We start from the raw sequence: 20742 nt of genomic DNA, 5'->3' as shown, positions 1-20742 counted from the left end.
AATTCATCGTCCGTCTCAGTAGCCGCTTTTGGCAACAACCAAACTCGTATTTGCGAGTGTAGCTGTCGTCGCAGCGGATTACATCAAAATTCTTGTTACGAACAAATTGTAAAAAATAGAGCTAAATTATGACTCATCATGGAAACAGTGCAAGTGAACCGTTGCCAGACGGGTCAACAATCGAAAGAGTGACGAAACAGGACTATCGAATTCAGGGTAACGTACCCGGACCGAAAGGTTTGCATTTTCTGTGTATGCTCCATATTCGCTCGTTAGTCAACCAAAAAAACTTTTTCCAGAAGAAAATGAAACAAATCGGAAAACTGAAGCAAATTTCGCACAACAACCCACCTGCTCGTCGGAACAGGTTGGCATCTTGAAAGGAACATCCCCGTACGAACGGGTGTATCAAGAAAGGTCGCTAATGAGGAACTTGATGCGATGTCGAAGATTCAATATAGCTAGACTACTTACAAATCTGATTTCATTTTAGGGATGAGATTTTGAAGCATCTCATATCCGTGTATCTCTACACTATCTTGAAATCACCCACCAGGTGGACTGAAGCCACCTTCGCAGAGATAGTGCAGCTAGAGACTACCATCGCTTCGTCTGAGTTGCTGTCAGAAATGCCGATCCGATGGAAAAACAGAACGTACAACATCCGTCTCACAAACACCCTGATCAAAGGACGTTTCGGTTCGGTGCAGGAAAAAGGCAAACCTTCCCGGCCCACCATACACCAGGCGTTGGACCGGATCAAACGTGGAAAAGCGGCCATCTGGAAGTGTGGCACTAACTACTTTCTAGTCCGTCGCTTGCTGACCGGATACTACTTCTACACCACACAACTGGCAGGTCTACCGACTTTGATGTTCTTTAGCCGCCTCCGGTCGATGTTGAGCTTCGTGCAGGAATCGTACAGCTTCTCCGAGCGCACCAAATACCTGCTCTCGAACGTCATCTTGCAATCGATCGACGATGGCGACATTGTAAAGATCGTTTGGAAAATGAAAACCACCGTAGGAATGCAACTGGCCGGACCGATGGATGCATTACTGCACGGTAACATCTATCTAGCGCGCCCTTGTTTGAAACGATCCCTAGAAGTGGCGTTTCACGTGCTACAGCAAAAGGATCGATCTAGACCCAGTTCCTGGGACAACAAACTGCTGAATGCTTGCTTTAAACGGGTACCAAACACCATGAGAGTAGCTGAACCAATATCCGCCTTTCTGGGCACCACGAACGGCACACAGTTTTCATTTGGTGGTTATCATCTGCACCGCTGGTCATCAGAATTTGATCATCGCCAACGAAAGCGCTTTGAAGAGGCGATCAACTATCTTCTCCCATCCTGGACGGCACTGCTCATCGTAGCACTCGATTGCTGTTTCGTCCTATGGTCCCGGGGGAGCTTCATCCATTGGTTCAGCCCACACAGGTACAGCTCCCTCGAGGAGCACCCGGGAAAGCTGAGGAATCGGGCATGTTTTCTTCATATGACCAACGCGCTATCGAATGCTTCGCATACGCTCTACGAGTATCTGTTCGAGTTGGGCATTTTTCCTGACCACAGCATTCGCGTGGTGTCACTACGTGTGGACCCGAGTGAAGCTAACCTCACGGTGCACGTTCCCTCCGCTAGCGACGATGGAGATTCCATTGATCAAGAAGAACTTACCATCCCGGGGGGCACCGCCGCTACGGCTAGCAATCTGTACCATCCCGCGCTGTATTCAGCGTCACAGTTGCGGTTGGCCCGACAAGTGTTTGACACCATCTACCGAGTGGCCGAAGATCGGTGCGATTAAAGTAGCTTCCGGCGCCACACATGAGGTAACTCTAAACCACAGCAGGAGTATCACGTAGCAATCCTGGGATAAACGTAGAAACCGCAATCGTCGAGGATGGGTAAATAAAAGCTTAATTACAATAACCTCTATGAGCGCAATCGACGCCATCATCTCTTGGGCATAACTCAGAGTACCAGTCTGTTTCGTGGTAGATAAAGACTTTATTGGACATACGTGTCGCTAGACGTACAGTACTTGAAGCGGCAAAATGTAATACTTTAATCTTCATAGTGAGCATCGTTCTTGAAGCGTCTAAGGATAGCATTTCTTTGAGACATGCCACCACTGCATTGCGTAAGCCGTGCACCGCAGATATTATATACAGAAAGGCATTAAACTACGCTAAACGCTTATAGATACAATGATACAACAATGATACACACTCAATAGATTACGGGGAAGCAACACGGCAGTATCGCTGTGACCCTGGCAAAATGCGGCAACCATGAGAGACAAAACTAAGTAGCACTACCCTTCGGAGAACCTTCCCGATGAGATCCGTCCGCCTTTCCGCGGACCCAGTTTACGATGTGCCGGTGCTGGAGCTGTGCGTTAGGAGCATCACATCCTCGGGGAGCGGATGCCTCTTGTATTGCCGTTCCGTGACCAGAAACACTACCAGCCCACCGTACACGATAAACAGCAGCCCGATCGTGTTGATAAGTACGGCCTGCGGTGGTAGCGCGGCATAGTTGGGACTGCAACACGGAACGAATGTTAACCTCTCCTTCTCCATAGAATCAGGAGACTTAGATCGAATAGGGACTTACATGGTGAAGATGGCCTTTTCCAGCAAACCCAACAGGGAAGCGGCAATGGCCATCACGAATCCGGCAACGCCGAAGAACACGTGGACAGGCATGTAGGATGCGCGCAGTTGTTCACGGACCCCCGGGAATAGGTACGCCGCGAACCCAAACACGTACTGTGTGGATTGGAAGGTGATTTCAGAGGCTGTGACTACGATTACACCACTCCCATGACCTTACCTGTAGCGAGAAAAGTAGGACCGCCGAAAGGCCAACCCAGGAGTGAAGCGTGTACATGTTCGGTATCGGTCTCGGGGTGGCCAGATTGTGCGAATCGAAAACGGCAATCAGTGCCACGACCGTAAACACGAAGGCGGCCCCATGGATCGATGCGTGCGTGATCTTCAGTGGCTTCTTGCGCGCGTAACGGAACCCACGGTAGATTAGGATAGCTGAAAGACGATAGCGCACGGGAAGATTAAGTATACCAGAGGGCCAACACTCCAGTCCAGTCCCCGACTTACAGTTGCCGTACAGGAAGATCATGCCCACCGACATGAGCAGAGGATGCCAGTTGAACTGGATCGCCGGATTGGACGTCCAACCGAGCCCGTTCAGGTGAATGCCGATCCAGCTGCTCACAAGAATGATAATCGTGATTCCGACCAGTTGCGTCACCAGGTACAGGACGCGGAAATTGTTGAGGGCTGACGGTGGCGGTGGGCTGTTATCCATCGTGCTGCGGAACTGAGGAAAGGTATGTGAAAAAAAGGGTTTGATTAAGCGCTGATCATGAACCCTGGTGTCAGAAATGCGTTGAAAGTTGTTTTAATGCATTTGAAGGATCCCGACGAATCATCACCGCAAGGCGTGATAGTACAAAGCTCGTACGAAGTGTTGATTATGCACGATAGATAGCTCGACTCTGTGGCCGGGTAATTGGTGCCTACAGGGCTCACGGTATGCGTCACCGCTTATTCGTTGCGGCTTCGGCTGGCCCTTTAATATGGGACAGGTCTATTATGCATCTTGCATTACTCATCCGCAAATCAAATTCCAGAGAAGTGGTAGTAATAGGCTGCAGGATGTAAGAAGATAGGCTGCTAAACAAATCTACTATTGACCTAGTTTTGTGTACCAAACATGATGTCCACAACACTCCTATTTCACGGCCTTAAAGATAAGCGATACCAGAGATCCATCGCCGTCGTGTAAACCCGGCTAGGCTTTGATTTCACACTCGTATGACCCGACCTCACCACTTCAGTGGCCATCGCATCCTACTTCAGACACGAGGCCGCTGAAGTGGAATGACGGCATGGCTACATTTATTGATACTGATTTATTGCTTTCGACTTTCTGCGAAAAGCAAAAGTAAAATAAACCCATTTCCGCTTCGGGCGTTAATTGATCTGCGTTTTTAGAAAACGGCCTTCGCGAATCAACGCGCGTGTGGGCCGGATCGCGATGTCACGGTCACGGCGTAGCTTAGGCGTGGCGATCCGTGTCATTCGACGCGTGTTCGGCCGGGGGTGACGCATTTCCGGAGTTGCACGGAACCGCGGATGGGTCCGATTGATGTTGCGCCTTTGCCGAGAAGTGCCGAATCGATGCGTGGCAGATCATCGCGCTGTGGATCAAGTCTTTACGATCGATCCGGTGGGTCCTTGGGCGAGCAAACTAAAAAAAGTGCGTCGACTTTTGCGCCATGTGTGGAAATGGCTGCGGGTCCTTCAGCTAAGATTGGACTGGAAAATTGGCACCAAAATCGAAAGCCTCCGAAAGCAAGAAAGCCACACACATTCATGAGCATTCACTTCGTGCTACGTCATAACATTCCTTTGGCCGTTTCCAACCGGTTCTAAAATCGCCCCCATCTTTGGTACGAGGAATAGCAAAACCTTAATTCGGGTTTACTGTATTCCAATAATTCAAACAACATAGTGGTCGCAGTTCCAATGTTAATAGGAACATGGGAAATTTCACCATCCAACACGCTTGTACGAAGCGTAGCAGATTTCTACGCTAAAATTCCTCATCCGACGAATGCCAGAAATGCTCGCGCGGCATACTCTTTACGCGAATTTAATTACTTCAAACCACTATAAACTCGCACGGCCAGTAGTCAAGTAGAGTACTCTTTTTATCGATTTTCTTGTTCCCGGCAGTCACTTCATCTGGCCACGTTCCGGCCATTAGAGTTATGGTTCCCGGTTCACCCATTACGACATGTCGGCACGTAGGAATGGCACGAAAGTAAAAGGTTCCCAGGTTCGTACGGTGTGGCCCAACATCCTGGGAATGCGCTCTCAGAACTTTTTCGAGATGACGCTTAGAGTGGTGCGATGCTACTAAGTGTTTCATGGTACCAATGGGACCGTGGCTGTTAACATTGCTGGGAAAAGGTTCTGTCTTTTGGTCTAAACAATCCTTGGAAAATTTCTCGATCCGTCTGTAACATTATAAAAATAAGGCCCGTCACTCTCAGTCACGCTCTCCGACGGAAACGATGGAGTATAAAACGTACAAATTTGTTTTACAATTTGTAGCATGTTAAAAGTGATTAAAAGCTAGCAAGTGCTTGTGTCCCATATTTTCCTTGTCTTTATATGCTCTATGCATTTTATATTCATAAGTCAGCAACCGGCTCGGACAACCTCGACAGATTTATTGCCTGTTTACTGTCGGTCAGCAAGCTACAGCTGGCCACCGTTAGATAAAATCCCTGCGTACAACCCGCGGGATTCACAGCAGCGTTCGTGGGCCGAGCTTTCTCGAAACACGCCCCGCGCTCTCGGCCATTGGAGAGGCAAATTTTCACGACCTCCCAAAGGCATTGGCTGCGGTTTCGAGAGGCTGGAATTTCGCTCGTTAACCGCCACGGTAATTGTGATTGTAATTGTGCCACGCTTTGTGAGCATACACACCGTGCGACAACATTCGACATCGTTTTCTTCGAGGCACGCCATAAATGTTGACCTTCCGCTACTCTGCCCAGCATCGGAGCAGCGCCAACATAGGGCCAGTATTTGAAAGTATAATTGCACAAAGTGGCACACGGTAGCGAAAAAACTCTCACGGCACGACCAGTGGCGACAACTGCCATATGCTCGTTCCCGTCGGGGCCACGTCCGGGAAAATCGTTGGCCACCCCATATGTGAAGCGCACAGAAAACATGGAAGTCATCAGTTGGGACCAACTGTACAACCAGACGCTTCGCAGAACGTGCTTCACCGATATGAGGAAGCGACCGCGAATTCCGTCCGGTTTTATCTTTGTAAATAGTCACCGTAACAGCTGTTACCGTTTGAAGGTCACTTAAAGTGGCGCACAATTTGCGGGAACCTGTTGGCCAACGAAAAGGGTTCGCCAACCGCACCAACCTTCCCCAATCCAACTGTTGCTTGCTACACTGTACACTTCCCCTGTGAAGCACCCATTCTGGTCGTGGAAATCGTTTCTGGGACTGTATGAGGAAAAGTGCTGGGAAAGCTCGTTTGAAAACACAACACACCTTCTTTTTGTGGATGGGAGGAATGAAAGTTTTCCTCTAGAACCGGTGTTCACACACTTTCCTCCTAGGGTTCACTGGCCACGAAAAACTACTCGCCCAAGCAAAGCCTGTGCTATATTCCGAGGGCTCGAAGGGTACAGACGATCGTGTGGAGAGCCGTGATACACGCGAGACCGCGAACGCGAACCATACGCAACTGGCGCTCGATTGGCGTATGGCCGGCTGCCAGCACCGTTAGCTGTTCCGTTCCGGTTGTAATGGAGGGTGGAGAGTGGCAAAAAAGCTTCACCTCGGGGTGCTTGTCGAGAGAGATTGACCCTACAAAACATAGCGAGAGAGAGAGAGAGATCAGAATCGGTCACTATGCTTCGGAACAGTCAGTGCACTATGAGGAATTTGCTTCGGAATCGTAGTTGCTGGCCACCAGTATTTTGCTGAACGTTGCACAAATGCACGCGTTATGAGTTAGTTTACGCTACAATCGGTGCAGGACAATCAATTCCTAATCTTCATCAAGAGAGGAAAGTTTCATTTGAAAGAAATTTACATTCATGAACTATTGTCATTTGTTAGTGTAAAATGTTAATCGAAGGGCACTCGAAAATTTTGGCCATCTTGCTCCACCCAAAGTCCAAAGGAACTTCTCACGAACGCATGTGAATGGAACGGGTGGCCAACCGAAAGCTGTGCGGTCGTGCGGACAATATCGCCGAGCCCAGCAACTGGTTGGCGTGAGCAGATGAGTTTCCCGAATGCAGCATATTGGAAGGGTGAAAATTTTCCGCCATTCACAAGTCCGAACCTCACAGCTACTACACCACTTGTTCGCGGCGTGCCAATGCGCAAACGCGAGAGCGCTTCAGACGCTGCGATTATGATGATGATGTTGATGATATTAACGAATTTGCTTTTTTCTTCGAAATTTTCCTTCGGGCGGCCAATCCTCGATATAGAGATGTTCCTGTTCCGTCGCCTGATCCACCGTAGCGAGCTACACGTTAGGTTGGCATCAATGTCTGGCAGGTTCTTGGGTGGTATTTGTTAAAATTTATTTGCATTATAAAAATCAATTTAGATGCAAAAAATAATTTTGCAATTTCAGCTCCAACGACAAACGGGATTCTATTTATTTCAATTATCGGTATAATTGCTGTACACTTAATTTGTTGCTAGTTTTCTTTAACACCACATTTCATCCTGGTGCCACGAAATGTTTTGAAAGCAAGATTCACAATTGGCGCGCCCAACAGATCACAATCCTGTAATTAATGGCACTGCCTTTTGACCAGTTGTTAACTGCTTCGGTGACCTTTCGTTTGCCATCTGTTGGGCACTCTGGCTGATCTTCTAAGCGATAAAGTGAGACACAGCTGTTCGTACAGGGGTGTCTGGTGGAAATGTTTGTATCAACAGATTAGACAATGATGCAACTGGATGAGAGGAACACTGAAATGTGAGGCTTAAGGACGTATAGAAAAACAATAAAAAGATGTTTACATTTCTCATATTATAATCATCAGATCGAAGTGATAAAGGAACGCAAGTGAAGTGATAAGTCTGAAGCGCATTTGTTTGGATTTATTGCCGACCATGTGGAGGAAGTGTGTAGGAAATAAGGAAGTACAGCTAAGCAGAAAATCTAGTTCATAATCTGGCGAAGAAAATCAAATCGAAACACAAGACGAGCGCCAAAGGCGTACATGTAATAGTAATGGCAATGCACAGTGTTCTGGGGGACAGGCGGCACCGGTAATAGAACCATTATTTACAGTATAGAGCCAGTACGTCCCAAGCCCCTGGTCGAAGGCTGCGGCCATTACCACGGTTGTGGCTGTTGGTGGCTTAATTTTAGAGGGAGAGTAGAGTAAGATAGTCGCAAAACGGGGAATCCACTTGCCGGGCACTACTACAGCATTCCTTACGAACGAATAATAATTTTTAATTAATTTAAAAAGAAAACAATGCAATACAATACAATACATTACGCATTACGATATCCTAGTTAATACTATCGGCTCTCATCTTTATCGTCATCTTCAGTATCGGCGCGATTCCGAAGCGTGACGCCACCGAAAGGCGCGAGGAGTAACGCACCGCAGGCAAGAACGGAGCACGGAACGTATGATGGACGAATCCGTACTGTATTGCGCCAGTGAGCTGTCGCTTCTTTAATTTTCACACAATATTTCATCGATCTGGCAGGACAAACAGGGTTCATTTATCGGCGGGCGGCGGGGACTCAAAGTGAGGACACCAATGATCCAAAGGCGCAATTGTGAATGTTGTGTTAGTGTGGGCAGTTTTCGCAAATTCACCTAAAACAATAATAACTTAACAAAGAAGGCTTAACAATTAGAAACAGAAATTAATGCTTCCCTATTTTCACCTAAATCCACAGGAAACCGTTTCTCAAACGCGTTTGATCATTTTCTTCACCTTTTTCATGCTTCTCTCTCTCTTCTCTCTCTCTTTTTCTCTCTTTCTTTTTGTGTTTCTCTCCTTTTTTCTTTTTCTGTTTTTCTCTCCCTGTCGTTGGACGGTCGGCTGGAGATCTTTCTGTCGAAGATTGAAACACACTCTGGGCGCCCATCCTTTTGTTTCTACAGAAAAACGACTTGCAGCTGCACATCGACGACGAAGCAGCAGGGGAAAATTAGACGCGCACAGCAAGCTTTGGATTTTCGTACTACACTATTCTTATGGTACACTAACAACACACTAACGCAGAGAAGAGTACTTGGTACACGACGAGGAAGAACAAATAGTTGCTCACTTTTTTACTATAAAAAATTAAAAACCTATTTTTGAGTTTTGATGAAAGCGTTAGTGCGACTAAAATAATGAATTAAAAATTAACTAAAGAGCTTTAAAAACGAAAAGAAGGACAACCGTTTCATCTGCTTCATCACCGACCGCGATACGATTTTGTTCTGAGGTTTCCGTGGTCGTGGTCCGCCTACTGCGACCACAATCTAATTTTTTCCGCCGTTTGCTATGTGTTCCGTTTGTTATTTTAACACTGTTTAACATCGTCTCTTCGGGCCACAACCTCGCCACACAACATTCCACCCCGTGTTCCCGCATTCAATGTAGTTGCCTGTTTCGTAAGATTTAGTCCCTCTTGGAGTGATATTTGTTGCCAAACCGTTATTGCACTCGTCACAGCGCCGCCAGCGTTCGTATGTGACTGTTACTATCAAGCGCCTGTAGCCAACGTACCCATGTAAGGGGCCTCAACCTTTTGCTTTTTGTTTTGTTCAATATAGAATTCTCTTTAAGTTGCCATATTCTTCAATTTGCAGTCGGGTGTATGTGTTTGTGTGTGGCTCGATCGCGCGCTCTAATCGCATCGCATCATTCCACAAGAATGAAACCCTTCGTTAACCCCAGCAATTAAAGCATACGCGCCTAACGATCCGGACGTCCTTTCCTTCTCCGCTTCCATTCCGATGATGCCCCATGTTGATCACGTACTTGCCGCTGCCTACTCTTACATGCCTTCGCTGCGATGGTTCACTTTTTCGTTGGCGTTCCACGCTGCGTGAGACTTTCGAAACGCCGGAAGGTGTAGTTGATAAACACCCAATCCTTGAGCACCTCACCTTCCGGCTGTGGATGGGCGGCTGCAGGGAGAAAGCACGTTCATGAGTTGAGAACAAAGCATCGTGTAAGATCGCTATCCGTGCTATCCAACGAATTATACTTACGAATCTCGAGCGCAACGTCCGGAAAGTCGTCAAAGTTCGAGGTGTCATCAATCGAGCGCACCTCGACCGGGATCGCCGCAGGCCGCTCTCGTATGTGCTCCCAGTCGACACCGCGGAAGAATTGCACCAGCTTCAGATCCTCAATTCCACGCTGCGAACCGAGTCTGGAAAGAAGAAAAAAGGATAGCGGAACTCCAGTCAAATATGTTGGCCATTTCTCCACAACCAGCCCCCTTATGTACCGTCGTTCAGCTTCGCAGCAAAACTTGACTATCGTATCACGGGCTTCCTCCGAGATTGGCGTTTCCGGTGGAAAGATGAGCGTTTCACGCCAATTCATCACCTTCCGGTAGGTGTCCTGCGGGTTGTCCGAACAGAACGGCGGGTAACCCATAAGCATCTCGTACATGATCACACCGAGCGACCACCAGTCGCAGGCCGGCCCGTATCCCGTCTGCAGGAACACTTCCGGCGCTATGTAGTCGGGCGTACCGACCGTACTGTATGCCAGTGCCCGCCGGTTCCGTTTCCAGCTTTCCGCTCGCCTCTTCGAATCCATCGGACTGGCGCAAGTACCAATAAAGTCGGACGGTTTTGCCTGCGACAAATCGCGGTAGAAGTCAGTGCGGTGCGATTTCTTCAGGCCCGTGCACAGCCCAAAATCGGACAGCTTCAGGTGACCGCGTGCATCGAGCAGCAGGTTGTCAGGCTTAATGTCCCGATGAATAAAGCCCAGCCGATGAATCGAATCGATCGCCAGTGCCGTTTCAACGATGTAGAACTGTGTGCACTCCTCCGATAGGGTGTCCTTCTTCATTAGCAGCGTCATCATGTCACCGCCAGGAAGAAATTCCATAATCAGGTAAAGATTGACCGAATCCTGCGAAACAAAGCAGATATCAGTCGGCATCGTCCGTTCTTTTGTGTCCCCCCGCCACACGAACCTGAAAACTGTAGTACATCTTCACGACCCACTGATGGTCGGCTTCCACGAGTACGTCCCGTTCGGCCCGCACGTGTGCCACCTGCTCCTTCTCAAGCATATCTGCCTTCCGGAGCACCTTCATCGCGTACACATGGCCCGTGTCCTTCTTCTGCACCAACCGCACCTCACCGAACGCACCGCGTCCGATCACTTTCAGCGCCTCAAAGTCTTCCACGCCGAGCCGCGATCGTTTAAGGCGCAGGAATTCCGTCTCCTTTTGCGCGTGCTGCTGGCGCTTCTCTTGCCGCTGCGACTCGGACAACGTTTCGTCCTTCAGTGACGCTTCCAGCTTTGCCTGACGCTGCTTACGCTCCCCATGCTGTGTGATCAGGTTGCTGTAGTAGTTCTCGAGCGTCACCTTCGCCTTGGTCGCCTTGTCGAGCGTGTGATCGCTAAAGCGGACCGTGTTGTCGGTCGCCGTCATCGCTGCGATTGCCGTGGCCACACTGTGCGCCGTCACGCCTCCTTCTTCTGCGCCTTCCGGCCGGGCCGTAAAACTGTTCCGTGCCACCCTTTGGACCTGCCAGGAGGTAACGAAGAAATGTAAATTTGCTGAAGTGTCCCCGCTAGTGACTGTATAGGGCAAAAGTGAAAACACCTTCCCGGCAGTTCCCAACGAAGAGAAGATGAAAAAAGAGGGAAACATAAGAGATCCCGAAGCCCTCGCCTCACCTCTAACATCGGATCTTCTGTTTGTTTATGTATTCTTTCTTGTGTGCCCACTTTCTGAAGTTGTGCCACTTACGGTTGAACCGGATACGGATTCACTTCGGGCCCGATCCGAGTATGCTTCGCTTCATTCCGTTTACTCGAAGCAGAAGCTTGAACAACTCGTAGTAGGCGACAGAAGAAGCCATAATAGGTGGCCCATGTCCATGGTGGCATGCTGTACTCTCTCTTCGAGTATGTACTCTTAAATTTCATATTATGTTTCGTCCAACCTTTGCTCTTGCTGAACAAATGAAGCGGAAAAGCGATGCGGTTGCTCTGTTTCAGCGGAGCGTGGAAAATGTAGAACATGCTCCCGGACTGGGACCCGCTGATGGTGTTTGCGGGGCGCTTAGAAAGGGGTCAACGAAGGGAGCTTCTCGGATTGACATGGACTGCTGCACCGCGGACGTGCCTCTGGAAGCGTTATGTGTATGTGCGGCTGTCGCTGTGTGTGTAACTTTATGTAACACAAAGCAACAACAACAGCCGAGAGTGCAAAAGGGGGGCTTCTCATGGCCTGCTGGAATCCGTACGGCGGGTTGCAGCTGAGCGATTGATTTTTCACACGACCTCTCATGTCTTCTGTCTTCTGTGACCGTTCCCCGTGTACCTCTCGCACGGACTCTTGTTGACCAACATGCGAAATGTTCCACGAAACAGTAGAGCACACCAACACACACATCTATAGCAATTGACGTATGTACGAAGCAATAGCGCAATTCCGTTGCTCCGACGTTTAGCACGCGCGAGCACCTTTCTATGAAAAGGGGAGGCCATCTGAAGGTGGCAAAATGTCTCGCGTTATTATTATTATGCAAGAACTTTTTTCTGCAGCGTAGTATATGGATGGCACTTTCGTTACGTGGTACATGTGTACTTTCCCCCGTTTTTCACCTGTTAGGTTCTGCTGCGAGTGGATTCGATCAATTCTCACGATTTCACGCAAAACTCTTTGAACTAGCACAATAGTAGTATAATGCTGACGAGGACTGCAGATCTGGCTGGCTGGCTGGATGGCTGATTAGTTGGCTGGTAGGCAGGCAGGCAGAGGCAACGGGCGCAAGAGCAGCACCAGAAGGCCCAGCACAAACAGCTCACCACTGCCCTAACGGGATCGCGCGACTCTAATTCGCTCTGGTTCTGAAGGAGAAAAGTATTTACGTACGACCGACACCGAATGCTGCAATCTCTTTGTACGAATCCCAACCACCGTCCGTCACGGTCGAACCCAGGTTGATGGGTTGCGCGAATCTACGTGTTTGTACGTCACACTCACCCCGTGACGCCACGGATCGCACGTTATTGCTAGGCGTAGAACGGAATGGCCTACTTCACATAACTCGCCTCGCACTGTGTCGACTATGGCTTTGCATTTTGACAACACGGGACTGACAAGATCACTAGACACAAATGTTCACAAATTGAATCAGCCCTACATTAATTATTGGCAATAATAATTGCCACCAAATCGATAACATTCCATTATTCTAATGAAACTAAACGAAAGACTAACTACACGGTGGCTCTAGCGCTTATTGCAGGAGAAATACCGAAAAGATTCGCCATTACAAACCTTGGGCAACGACGTTCCTTGACGTTCGAAGCAAACCGAGGGCTCGCAAACGTAAACAAACCATCGTTTTGCTCGTAAGCGACTGTGCCGTCCTGTGGTTTCTTTTCTGCAGAGCATTGTTCACCCCCGTCACAATGGAAAACATTCTTGAACCGAGCAGTTCCGACGATAATATGGCACCGGACAACAAAAAGGATCTGCAATCGCTGCTTTCATCGGAGGACGATTTTTTCGAACCTGCACCCCGAACCAGCAGACGCGAATCGTCGGGCAACGAGAGCAAATCAATTAGCACGCTGAAAACGGAGTTTGAAGATATAATACTGCCTGAAATGGGCCACGACAGTAGCACTATCGTTCTAAAGGACTTTAAGGATCGGGAGCGGGAGAAGCGCAAGGAAAGCAAAAGCAAACGCGAGATCGAGGAAGAGGAACGCGAAAAGATGCAGTAAGTTGTAAGGTGCGAAATCGCGAATCGATGTTGCTAACTGGCCGATTGGCACAAATCCTTTCAGGGTTCTTGTTTCAAACTTCACGGAGGAACAGCTCGACCGGTACGAAATGTATCGCCGGGCAGCATTTCCGAAGGCAGCCGTAAAGCGCCTGATGCAAACGATCACCGGATGTTCCGTGTCGCAGAATGTGGTAATTGCGATGTCCGGCATTGCGAAGGTGTTTGTCGGAGAGGTGGTAGAAGAAGCACTCGATGTGATGGAACAGTCCGGGGAAAGTGGTGGTGCTATCCAACCGAAGTATCTGCGGGAAGCTGTCCGTCGGCTGCGCAACAAGAACCAGATTCCAAATGGGCGAGGACATCGGCAATTTTTTAAACTAAACTAAGAATACGTTTGAATATAATAAATACCTTCAGGATTAACTTGGCTTTTGAATCATTCCATAGTCCGTTTTTCAATTTATCTTGTTTTTCGTGCAAATGGATAACACTCTGCTTTATGCGACCGCTGACATCTCCGACTGCTTCTATGGCAACCTTGTGCATTCCCCTTTTTTTGAGGGCGCCATCGAAATTCTCTTTTGATTGCTGCTGTCAGATGCCAATTTTGTAAACGCTCAATCGCATCTTTGATGCGGCTAACTCCGGTAAAGAAAAATCCGATATTGTGCCCACTTTCGAGCTGAAAAGTACATAAATCAAATATATTTTTCCACGTGTGTTCAAAGTGTAACATTTTGCCAACATGGTAAGTTCCATTGCGAAAGGATCGATGGATAATGTTGTACACACGGGACGCTGGCCGCGCATCGCAGGTTATGGCGTCCTGCAGAGATTGAAAAGTAACCAAACACCATTGTTTTCCTATTTGTACCTGTCTTTCCTGTGTAGACGATCGGCAAGAACAATAAAATGATTCAGCTCCTGAACTACAGGGTGCGAATCGTGCTGCAGGACTCGCGTACCTTCATCGGCACGTTCAAAGCCTTCGACAAACACATGAATCTCATCCTCGGGGACTGCGAAGAGTTCCGCAAGATTAAGCCGAAAAACAACAAACTGCCAGAACGCGAAGAGAAACGTGTGCTTGGGTTCGTGTTGCTCCGTGGCGGAAATATCGTTTCACTCACAATTGAAGGTCCCCCGCCGCCAGAAGAAGGGCTACCGCGCGTTCCGATCCCGGGCGGTGCCGGTGGTCCCGGTATGGGTCGTGTAACCGGCCGTGGTATGCCAGCTAACGTTGCGGGTGTGCCGGCTGGGCTGCAGGGACCGGTTCGAGGCGTTGGTGGACCATCACAGCAGCACATGGCACCAGTTGGCCGGGGGCAACAAGTGTCGGCCCCGCCACAGATGCGCCCAATGATTCCCGGTGGTCCACCCCCTGGCATGATGCCGGGAGCGGGCATGAACCCCATGGCGGGCATGGCGCGTGGTGCTCCACCACCAATGCGAGGCCCGCCGCCGGGCATGATGCGTGGCGGACCACCTCCGAGACCATACTAAAGCATTTCTTTCTTCATATCCGTCAATGCGTAGTTTTATAGTTTTTCCGCCACATTGCACCTGAAAAACACACCTCTCCGATTATACACCAATGTCTACATTGTGTAAATGTACCGAATAAAAGAGATGAGTTCCAAAACACTTGCAGCAATCGGTTTCGTTTTTATTCTATAAGCGGCATGAGAATGTGTGCTGAAATTCGGGCATTTTGGATATTGCATGAACGAATTCAAACTCTCCCAAGTTACCATTGTTCTGAAGGTCCATCTCTTTAAATAACTGAAAATAGACAGAAGTTCGCCATCACTCGTTCAATACTCCGCTCCGCTCCGCTCCGCTCCGTTCACTTACCACATCCGCGATACTCATTTTTTCCTCCTGCTCCAGCGTATCCTGTTTTGTTAGTCGATCACACAGCACCAGGATGTCTTCTTTCGTAATCAGATGGTCGTCATCAAAGTCTGCAAAGCACATTAAGTTTATCACTATCGATGTGGTTCTTCCTTCTACTGACCATAAAGCTGAAAGGCCCAGGTAGCCTTCACCCGCAGAGGGCACTTATCCGACAGCACGCTGAACATATCGAGCAAATCCTCAAACGAGTACTGGTCATCGTTTTCCGACGAAAACACGTGCAACAAACGGTCGCGAAAAGGATTATGCTGCGAAGGTGTAACACATTTTATGACAATTTTCATTTCTTGCGTTCGACTGTTTCTCTTACCTTTAGCTGCGGGAACAGTTCAACGATATCTCCCTCTGGAAATCGAGTAGAAAGTGAAAAACTGTCGGTCTGGTCGAGGGCTACCAATTTTTGCAACACGTAGATAATTTCAGATTTAGTAAGATAGGTGAGTTCGGCATACTCTTCGAGCTGTCCGACAGTAATGTAGCTGTTATTGGCTCCCATAACCGAATCTTAGAATACCAAATGATACGCAAGAATCGAATGAGCGCATCAATCGTATTCAATAAACTTTTCGACTCCGAACCAATTATATTCAATCAATACACCATCACGCTGCGCTGGTCTGGCTGAGGTGCTACTAACGACGGCATCACTGTGCGCTTAGAATCGATTACTGTGGCCAATGAAACGAAGACCAAAGCAGAGAAACACGTGCAATCAATTGAGACGAAACACTTTATTGATAGAGCCATCAAAGTTCGACGCACCCCGGCTTAGTAAGGCTTAGATCGATGACTAACGAGAAGCTTTTGCTTGAAACCCTTACTGGCGCTAGTTACAACCGCTTCCGGTTCCTCATCGCACTTCCACAGGGTAAGCAATCCGCATTCACCCGTTACAATAAGATAGCGATCCTGTTTGACGAGAGGAAGAGCCCGTTAGTGATAGCGAAAGATAACGCGGCACATCACTCTGCCGATAAGTGCCTGGGGCAGTGCACCGGGGAAAAAGATAATTTTTTATCTCAATATCTTATACCTTTTCATTGTACACACTGGCACGAACTATCTGTTTGCTGCCGCCAAACGATCGATCCGGTAGAAGTGTTTTATTGTCGTACTTAAGTGTTCGCAGACAATCGGTGCTGCAAATGGAGATGTTTGCTTATTTCTTTATCTTATACGTGCACTGCCCAGACAGTGTCTGCCCCATGGCTTACCCTTTGTTGTAGTTGGAACCAGCTAGGACGAAAAAGCTTCCATTGCCGTAGTTGTGTGTCCCTACTACGTTGCAATCGATCGACGACGTTCGCCGCATGGCCTGCGTAATGCTTCCGCGATCAAACATTGCCACACAGTCTTGGCTCTCTACATCGTAAAGGTGCAGGTCGTTTGTCGTTGTCACGCAGGCAATCACATCACGACCCCCGGTCGGATCGGAGTGCCAGTTGATCGAATTGATCGCCGTTTCGACGTTGAAACAATACTTTAACGCGTCGTCCTCGGTCGGGTGTGAAATGTTAAATAAATTCACCAGCCCATCCACGCTGCCGCTTGCCACGAGGTCCGGGTTGGTCGGGTGAAACCGTACGTTCGTTATATCGTCACTGTGGCACTCCCAGTAACACCCGAGATACTTTCGCTGGCGAACATCGAAAAACAGCAGAAACGTGTCGCCATTTTTCTGCACCTCACTCGATGCGCACAGTACGCGATCGTTTTGGTTAATATCGCAGCAGGTCATCGTTTTCTTGTCGCCCTCCGATGTGTCTTCGAAGCGGTGCACCGGTCCAGTCCCAGTGCGAACATCGTACAGAAAAATATCACCACGTTCGCAGCAACAAAGCAGCGAGTTGGGGTCTCCGTTGAAAAACCGTACCCCCCGAATACCACTTTCGAACTGGCCGAGCGTTCCGTTGGCAAGGTTGATTTCGCCGGTCTCGCGCACATCGTATAGTTGGAGAGTTTTCCGCGACAGACCGACGGCCAGCTTTGTAGAATCGTACGATTGTGACAGATGCAATCCGCAGGTCCTTTTCAGTGAGGCGGCCACATCCCAGCATGGTGCTGCGTTAATTTTAAACAATTCACTCAGTTCCTTGCCGGAGCACGTATCCGAGTCTGGAACCGGACTCTCCTCATCCGAACTTTGTAGATCAGCTGAAACAGTATACGGTCAACAAATGCGTTTACATTATTTTAACAACAAACCTTCAAAGGACTTCATGTTAATCGAAATTAATTGCTCCAAGCAACAGCAAAAACGACGGGACCGCCGATTTCTTGCGCGGGTTTCCAGCACGTGCGTTTGCAAAGCCGGTTCGCCGTTTGACAGCTGCGTCGTAAACACAATGCCGGAGTTTTCTTCGGGCGCGCTTTTGTCAAAACACGCGTTGTTATGGTTGCCCAGAAGGCGACGAGATCGGGATCGAAACGAAGCGGTTGTTGAACGAAAGGCTTACTATTCGCGAATCGTAGCGAATGAGATGATAGTAAATAGTGCAAGTGATTTGCTGCTGCTGGGTGCGGAGGTGCGCACCGTTCCATTGAGTAGAATTGCACAAGTTACACTCGGTGAACTCCGGCGCCACGAAAGTGATGTCGAATTGTACGAGTTCCTGTTTACCAACGTTATCCACCACTTTGAACCGGAGCAGTTCGAAGAGGAAATCTCTGTCCCCGTTCTGCCAGAATTGGTTCACTTTTTGGATAAAGTGCGTATGCGCATGGTTAAGCATGATGGGAAACAATAATATAACTTACTCTGTCTGTTTCAGCTTCAAAGTGACCTTCTTTCGAGTGCATTGTCCTGTTTTTTCGCCGAGAATCACGCACTGCTTCAACGGTTAATGGCGATGCTGCAAAATCTGTTAGAATACACCGCAAGCCACGCAAACACATTCCATTTGTACCATTCGCTTGTTATATTTCCTGAGTATCTTCTACGATGCTACACGATTCTACGATCGAGTGCCGACATGTCGTCGGCACAGGACACGGAGTTGCTGAACGCGAAGAAAACCCTGTACCGTGGTTGCAACAACATTCTGACGGTGTTTCTAGAACTACTGTGTCCGGAAGGAGCAACCAGCAGCTATTTTCAGAAGATCGATCAGGATAAGCAGTTTGAATGTTTAGAAAAGGGTAAGACACTGCGTGATGCCATACACTAGAGTGTAAACTTCATCCTGATCACGTTCTTTTCAGTTTGCCTTCTGTTGGCGGCTGTGGGCAATGAAATAAGTGACATCAATGCACAGCTGGCCAGTAATGTGTGGACAAGCATAACAAAGCTGTGCACCAAGCATGCTGAGCAATGTTTTACCAGAAACCGGTCCGACTGGCTGAGCCAGATCGTGCTAACTCTGAATGCCGGCCTTGAAGCTTCTTTTCTGGAGCTATGCGTCAAAAACAAACCGCCCAAAGCGTTGACGCTGAGGACGAACGAATTCTTCTTGCGTATAATGTCGAAGCTACTGTCGCTTTCGAAGCAGCACGCATCCTTGGATGGTTTCTTGGCAATCATCACCACACTGCTTCGCATCAAAACGTGCCTTCATTCGAGAACGGTTGCCCGCGAACTGGCAACGGGCATTGATCAGTATCTACATGTCGGCTACATAAAAGTCGTGGAAAATTCAATCCGATTGGAGTCCTTTGCCAAGGTACTGTGTTGCATGGTGAAATGATGCGGTTTTGACTAACGGTTCCTTTTTCCAACTACCCAGGCTCTGGCGCAATACGAGTGCCAAACTGTGGACGATATTCACTCGTTCTACATCCTGACGATGCACGTCATAGAGCAGATCATCATCAATTCGAATGACTTAAACCTCCTGAAGCTGTACTGTGTCCGGGGTAACTTGCTCCAGCAAGTGTGTACGCTTCTGAAACGGTCCGACAATCTGTTCCTGGCCAATGAGAACCTTTACCAGCAACTTCTTGTGCGGTGCTCTGCACTTGCAGTGATGGGTGCCCGATTGCGGAACCGGGTGGTTCACAAAGCAATCGAAGAATCGATGGTTCGCATGATCCTCCAGGAGCACTACTATACCGGATTGTTCGGTATCGATCTGTGGTCAGTGTTTGTGCGTTGCCATACGACCCAGTTAATGTTCGCTTACTTCACGTTCTGGGAGGCAATCAACGGTCAGTACGCCATTTTCAGCACCAAACCGGAGCAGGTGTATGTGGCTACAGTGTTGCGAAATTTGTTCGACTTCCTTCCAGTGGCAATGAAAGTGAACATTCTCTGCACCCGCCCAATTTCGGATTGTGCAAATGACCGTTTGTGGGCAACTGTACGGTTGCCAGACGAGGTGAACGCCTCTCACAAGAAATGTTTTGTTGATGGCATCGCCAAGCGCCTGCAGACCGTAACAAATACGCAGCAACCGAGTGTGAAAAGGTTCTATGAAATGTTACACTTGATACGGATCGTCGGCAACACGGGCCAAACTGCCGACGGCGCACTCGGGGAGTGTGTGAAACAGTTCTGCAAACAGATCGACTGGTCGAACATTTTAACCAAATCTGACACCATACAGGGCAATATCTTGGAATGCATGCAAGAGAATCTGCACCAGCTACCGGCAAAAACACTCTGTGGTGGCAACCTCTCGAGTGCGAGTGTTTTCGTAAAATATAAAATTATGAAACTATGGAAACGAACCAACACACCACTGGATGCTGCGGAAGGCCTGAAATGCTTGCTAAATGACAATGAGCCATTCATCAACGCACAAGCGTTCTTTTTGTTGCGAACACTGAACGACAGACGCCACCCTGTGGCAGTACAGTTGATTGCTAAAACACCCTCTCTGCAATCTCAGCTCCTCTTTCTAAGCAAAGACGATCGTCGACCAGTCTCATCAGCAATCTCCAACTCGCCAGGACACTGTGTTGCAGTTGCACATCGCTGCAAAGATCCGCGCAACCAGGGAACCGACTCACCGGGCGATTTAACGCAACTGATAAACGACAAAATAGATCAGCTGTTTCCGGATGAAGACGGTGACGACATCGATATGCTCGTTGCCAACTTGCCTCCCAAACGGCGAAAGGTTGAGGAAAACGATGGCCGCGCTAAGGCAAATCGTTTCATTGACCAGCTAGAAGTGCAGACCGAAGAGTTGGGGCAACTATTGCGAACTCACCGCTTAGAGGTGGCCAACAAAGAACGATTAAGAAAGATTGTCTCAGCGGTGACCAACATTCTGGAGAGCTAACGATGTGCGTGATTCGTTCGAGGAGTGATTGTAAATATTGTACAAAATGACGA

At 48.6% G+C, this 20742-nt stretch overlaps 8 protein-coding genes across 9 annotated transcripts; 4 read left to right on the top strand and 4 right to left on the bottom strand.

Annotated features, from left to right (window-relative positions):
* Nucleotides 1-128: 128 nt before the first annotated feature.
* Nucleotides 129-1814, top strand: LOC131215577 (uncharacterized). The gene is made up of 3 exons (XM_058209969.1): nt 129-237; nt 300-417; nt 494-1814. Exons 1-3 carry the CDS (start codon nt 129-131, stop codon nt 1812-1814), a joined length of 1548 nt encoding a protein of 515 aa, XP_058065952.1.
* Nucleotides 1815-2009: 195 nt separating this feature from the next.
* LOC131213667 (plasma membrane ascorbate-dependent reductase CYBRD1) lies at nt 2010-6306 on the bottom strand. The gene is made up of 5 exons (XM_058207766.1): nt 6121-6306; nt 3130-3352; nt 2846-3057; nt 2627-2781; nt 2010-2554 (listed from the first exon to the last, which is right to left on the bottom strand). Exons 2-5 carry the CDS (start codon nt 3338-3340, stop codon nt 2380-2382), a joined length of 753 nt encoding a protein of 250 aa, XP_058063749.1. The 5' UTR covers nt 3341-3352; nt 6121-6306; the 3' UTR covers nt 2010-2379.
* Nucleotides 6307-7281: 975 nt separating this feature from the next.
* LOC131206440 (serine/threonine-protein kinase tricornered) lies at nt 7282-12686 on the bottom strand. Its single transcript, XM_058198987.1, has 5 exons — nt 12418-12686; nt 10772-11332; nt 10070-10707; nt 9828-9991; nt 7282-9743 (listed from the first exon to the last, which is right to left on the bottom strand). The coding sequence occupies exons 2-5, from the start codon at nt 11234-11236 to the stop codon at nt 9634-9636; spliced, it is 1377 nt and encodes a 458-aa protein (XP_058054970.1). The 5' UTR covers nt 11237-11332; nt 12418-12686; the 3' UTR covers nt 7282-9633.
* Nucleotides 12687-13173: 487 nt separating this feature from the next.
* Nucleotides 13174-13967, top strand: LOC131216666 (transcription initiation factor TFIID subunit 11). The gene is made up of 2 exons (XM_058211218.1): nt 13174-13544; nt 13612-13967. Exons 1-2 carry the CDS (start codon nt 13231-13233, stop codon nt 13934-13936), a joined length of 639 nt encoding a protein of 212 aa, XP_058067201.1. The 5' UTR covers nt 13174-13230; the 3' UTR covers nt 13937-13967.
* A 192-nt stretch (nt 13968-14159) lies between these two features.
* On the top strand, nt 14160-15194 carry LOC131214885 (small nuclear ribonucleoprotein-associated protein B). The gene is made up of 2 exons (XM_058209225.1): nt 14160-14298; nt 14442-15194. The coding sequence occupies exons 1-2, from the start codon at nt 14296-14298 to the stop codon at nt 15051-15053; spliced, it is 615 nt and encodes a 204-aa protein (XP_058065208.1). The 5' UTR covers nt 14160-14295; the 3' UTR covers nt 15054-15194.
* Nucleotide 15195: 1 nt separating this feature from the next.
* LOC131214895 (calcium and integrin-binding family member 2-like) lies at nt 15196-16107 on the bottom strand. The gene is made up of 4 exons (XM_058209237.1): nt 15778-16107; nt 15568-15715; nt 15405-15514; nt 15196-15332 (listed from the first exon to the last, which is right to left on the bottom strand). The coding sequence occupies exons 1-4, from the start codon at nt 15961-15963 to the stop codon at nt 15222-15224; spliced, it is 555 nt and encodes a 184-aa protein (XP_058065220.1). The 5' UTR covers nt 15964-16107; the 3' UTR covers nt 15196-15221.
* LOC131214871 (WD repeat-containing protein 89) lies at nt 16067-17782 on the bottom strand. 2 transcript variants are annotated; one of them, XM_058209213.1, is made up of 5 exons: nt 17673-17782; nt 16682-17621; nt 16501-16606; nt 16230-16376; nt 16067-16135 (listed from the first exon to the last, which is right to left on the bottom strand). In XM_058209213.1, exons 1-4 carry the CDS (start codon nt 17686-17688, stop codon nt 16236-16238), a joined length of 1203 nt encoding a protein of 400 aa, XP_058065196.1. In that variant the 5' UTR covers nt 17689-17782; the 3' UTR covers nt 16067-16135; nt 16230-16235. The 2 variants fall into 2 exon arrangements, with proteins under 2 accessions (XP_058065196.1, XP_058065188.1); XM_058209205.1 differs by having other exon boundaries at nt 16111-16376.
* A 30-nt stretch (nt 17783-17812) lies between these two features.
* Nucleotides 17813-20740, top strand: LOC131215576 (uncharacterized). The gene is made up of 4 exons (XM_058209967.1): nt 17813-18175; nt 18239-18605; nt 18669-19126; nt 19190-20740. The coding sequence occupies exons 1-4, from the start codon at nt 17813-17815 to the stop codon at nt 20687-20689; spliced, it is 2688 nt and encodes an 895-aa protein (XP_058065950.1). The 3' UTR covers nt 20690-20740.
* Nucleotides 20741-20742: the final 2 nt, after the last annotated feature.

This window comes from Anopheles bellator, chromosome 1, assembly GCF_943735745.2.
Source record: "Anopheles bellator chromosome 1, idAnoBellAS_SP24_06.2, whole genome shotgun sequence".
Classification (NCBI taxonomy): Eukaryota; Metazoa; Arthropoda; class Insecta; order Diptera; family Culicidae; genus Anopheles; species Anopheles bellator.
The sequence above is the reverse complement of the archived record's forward strand: the minus strand, read 5'-3'. Positions and strand labels throughout refer to the sequence as shown.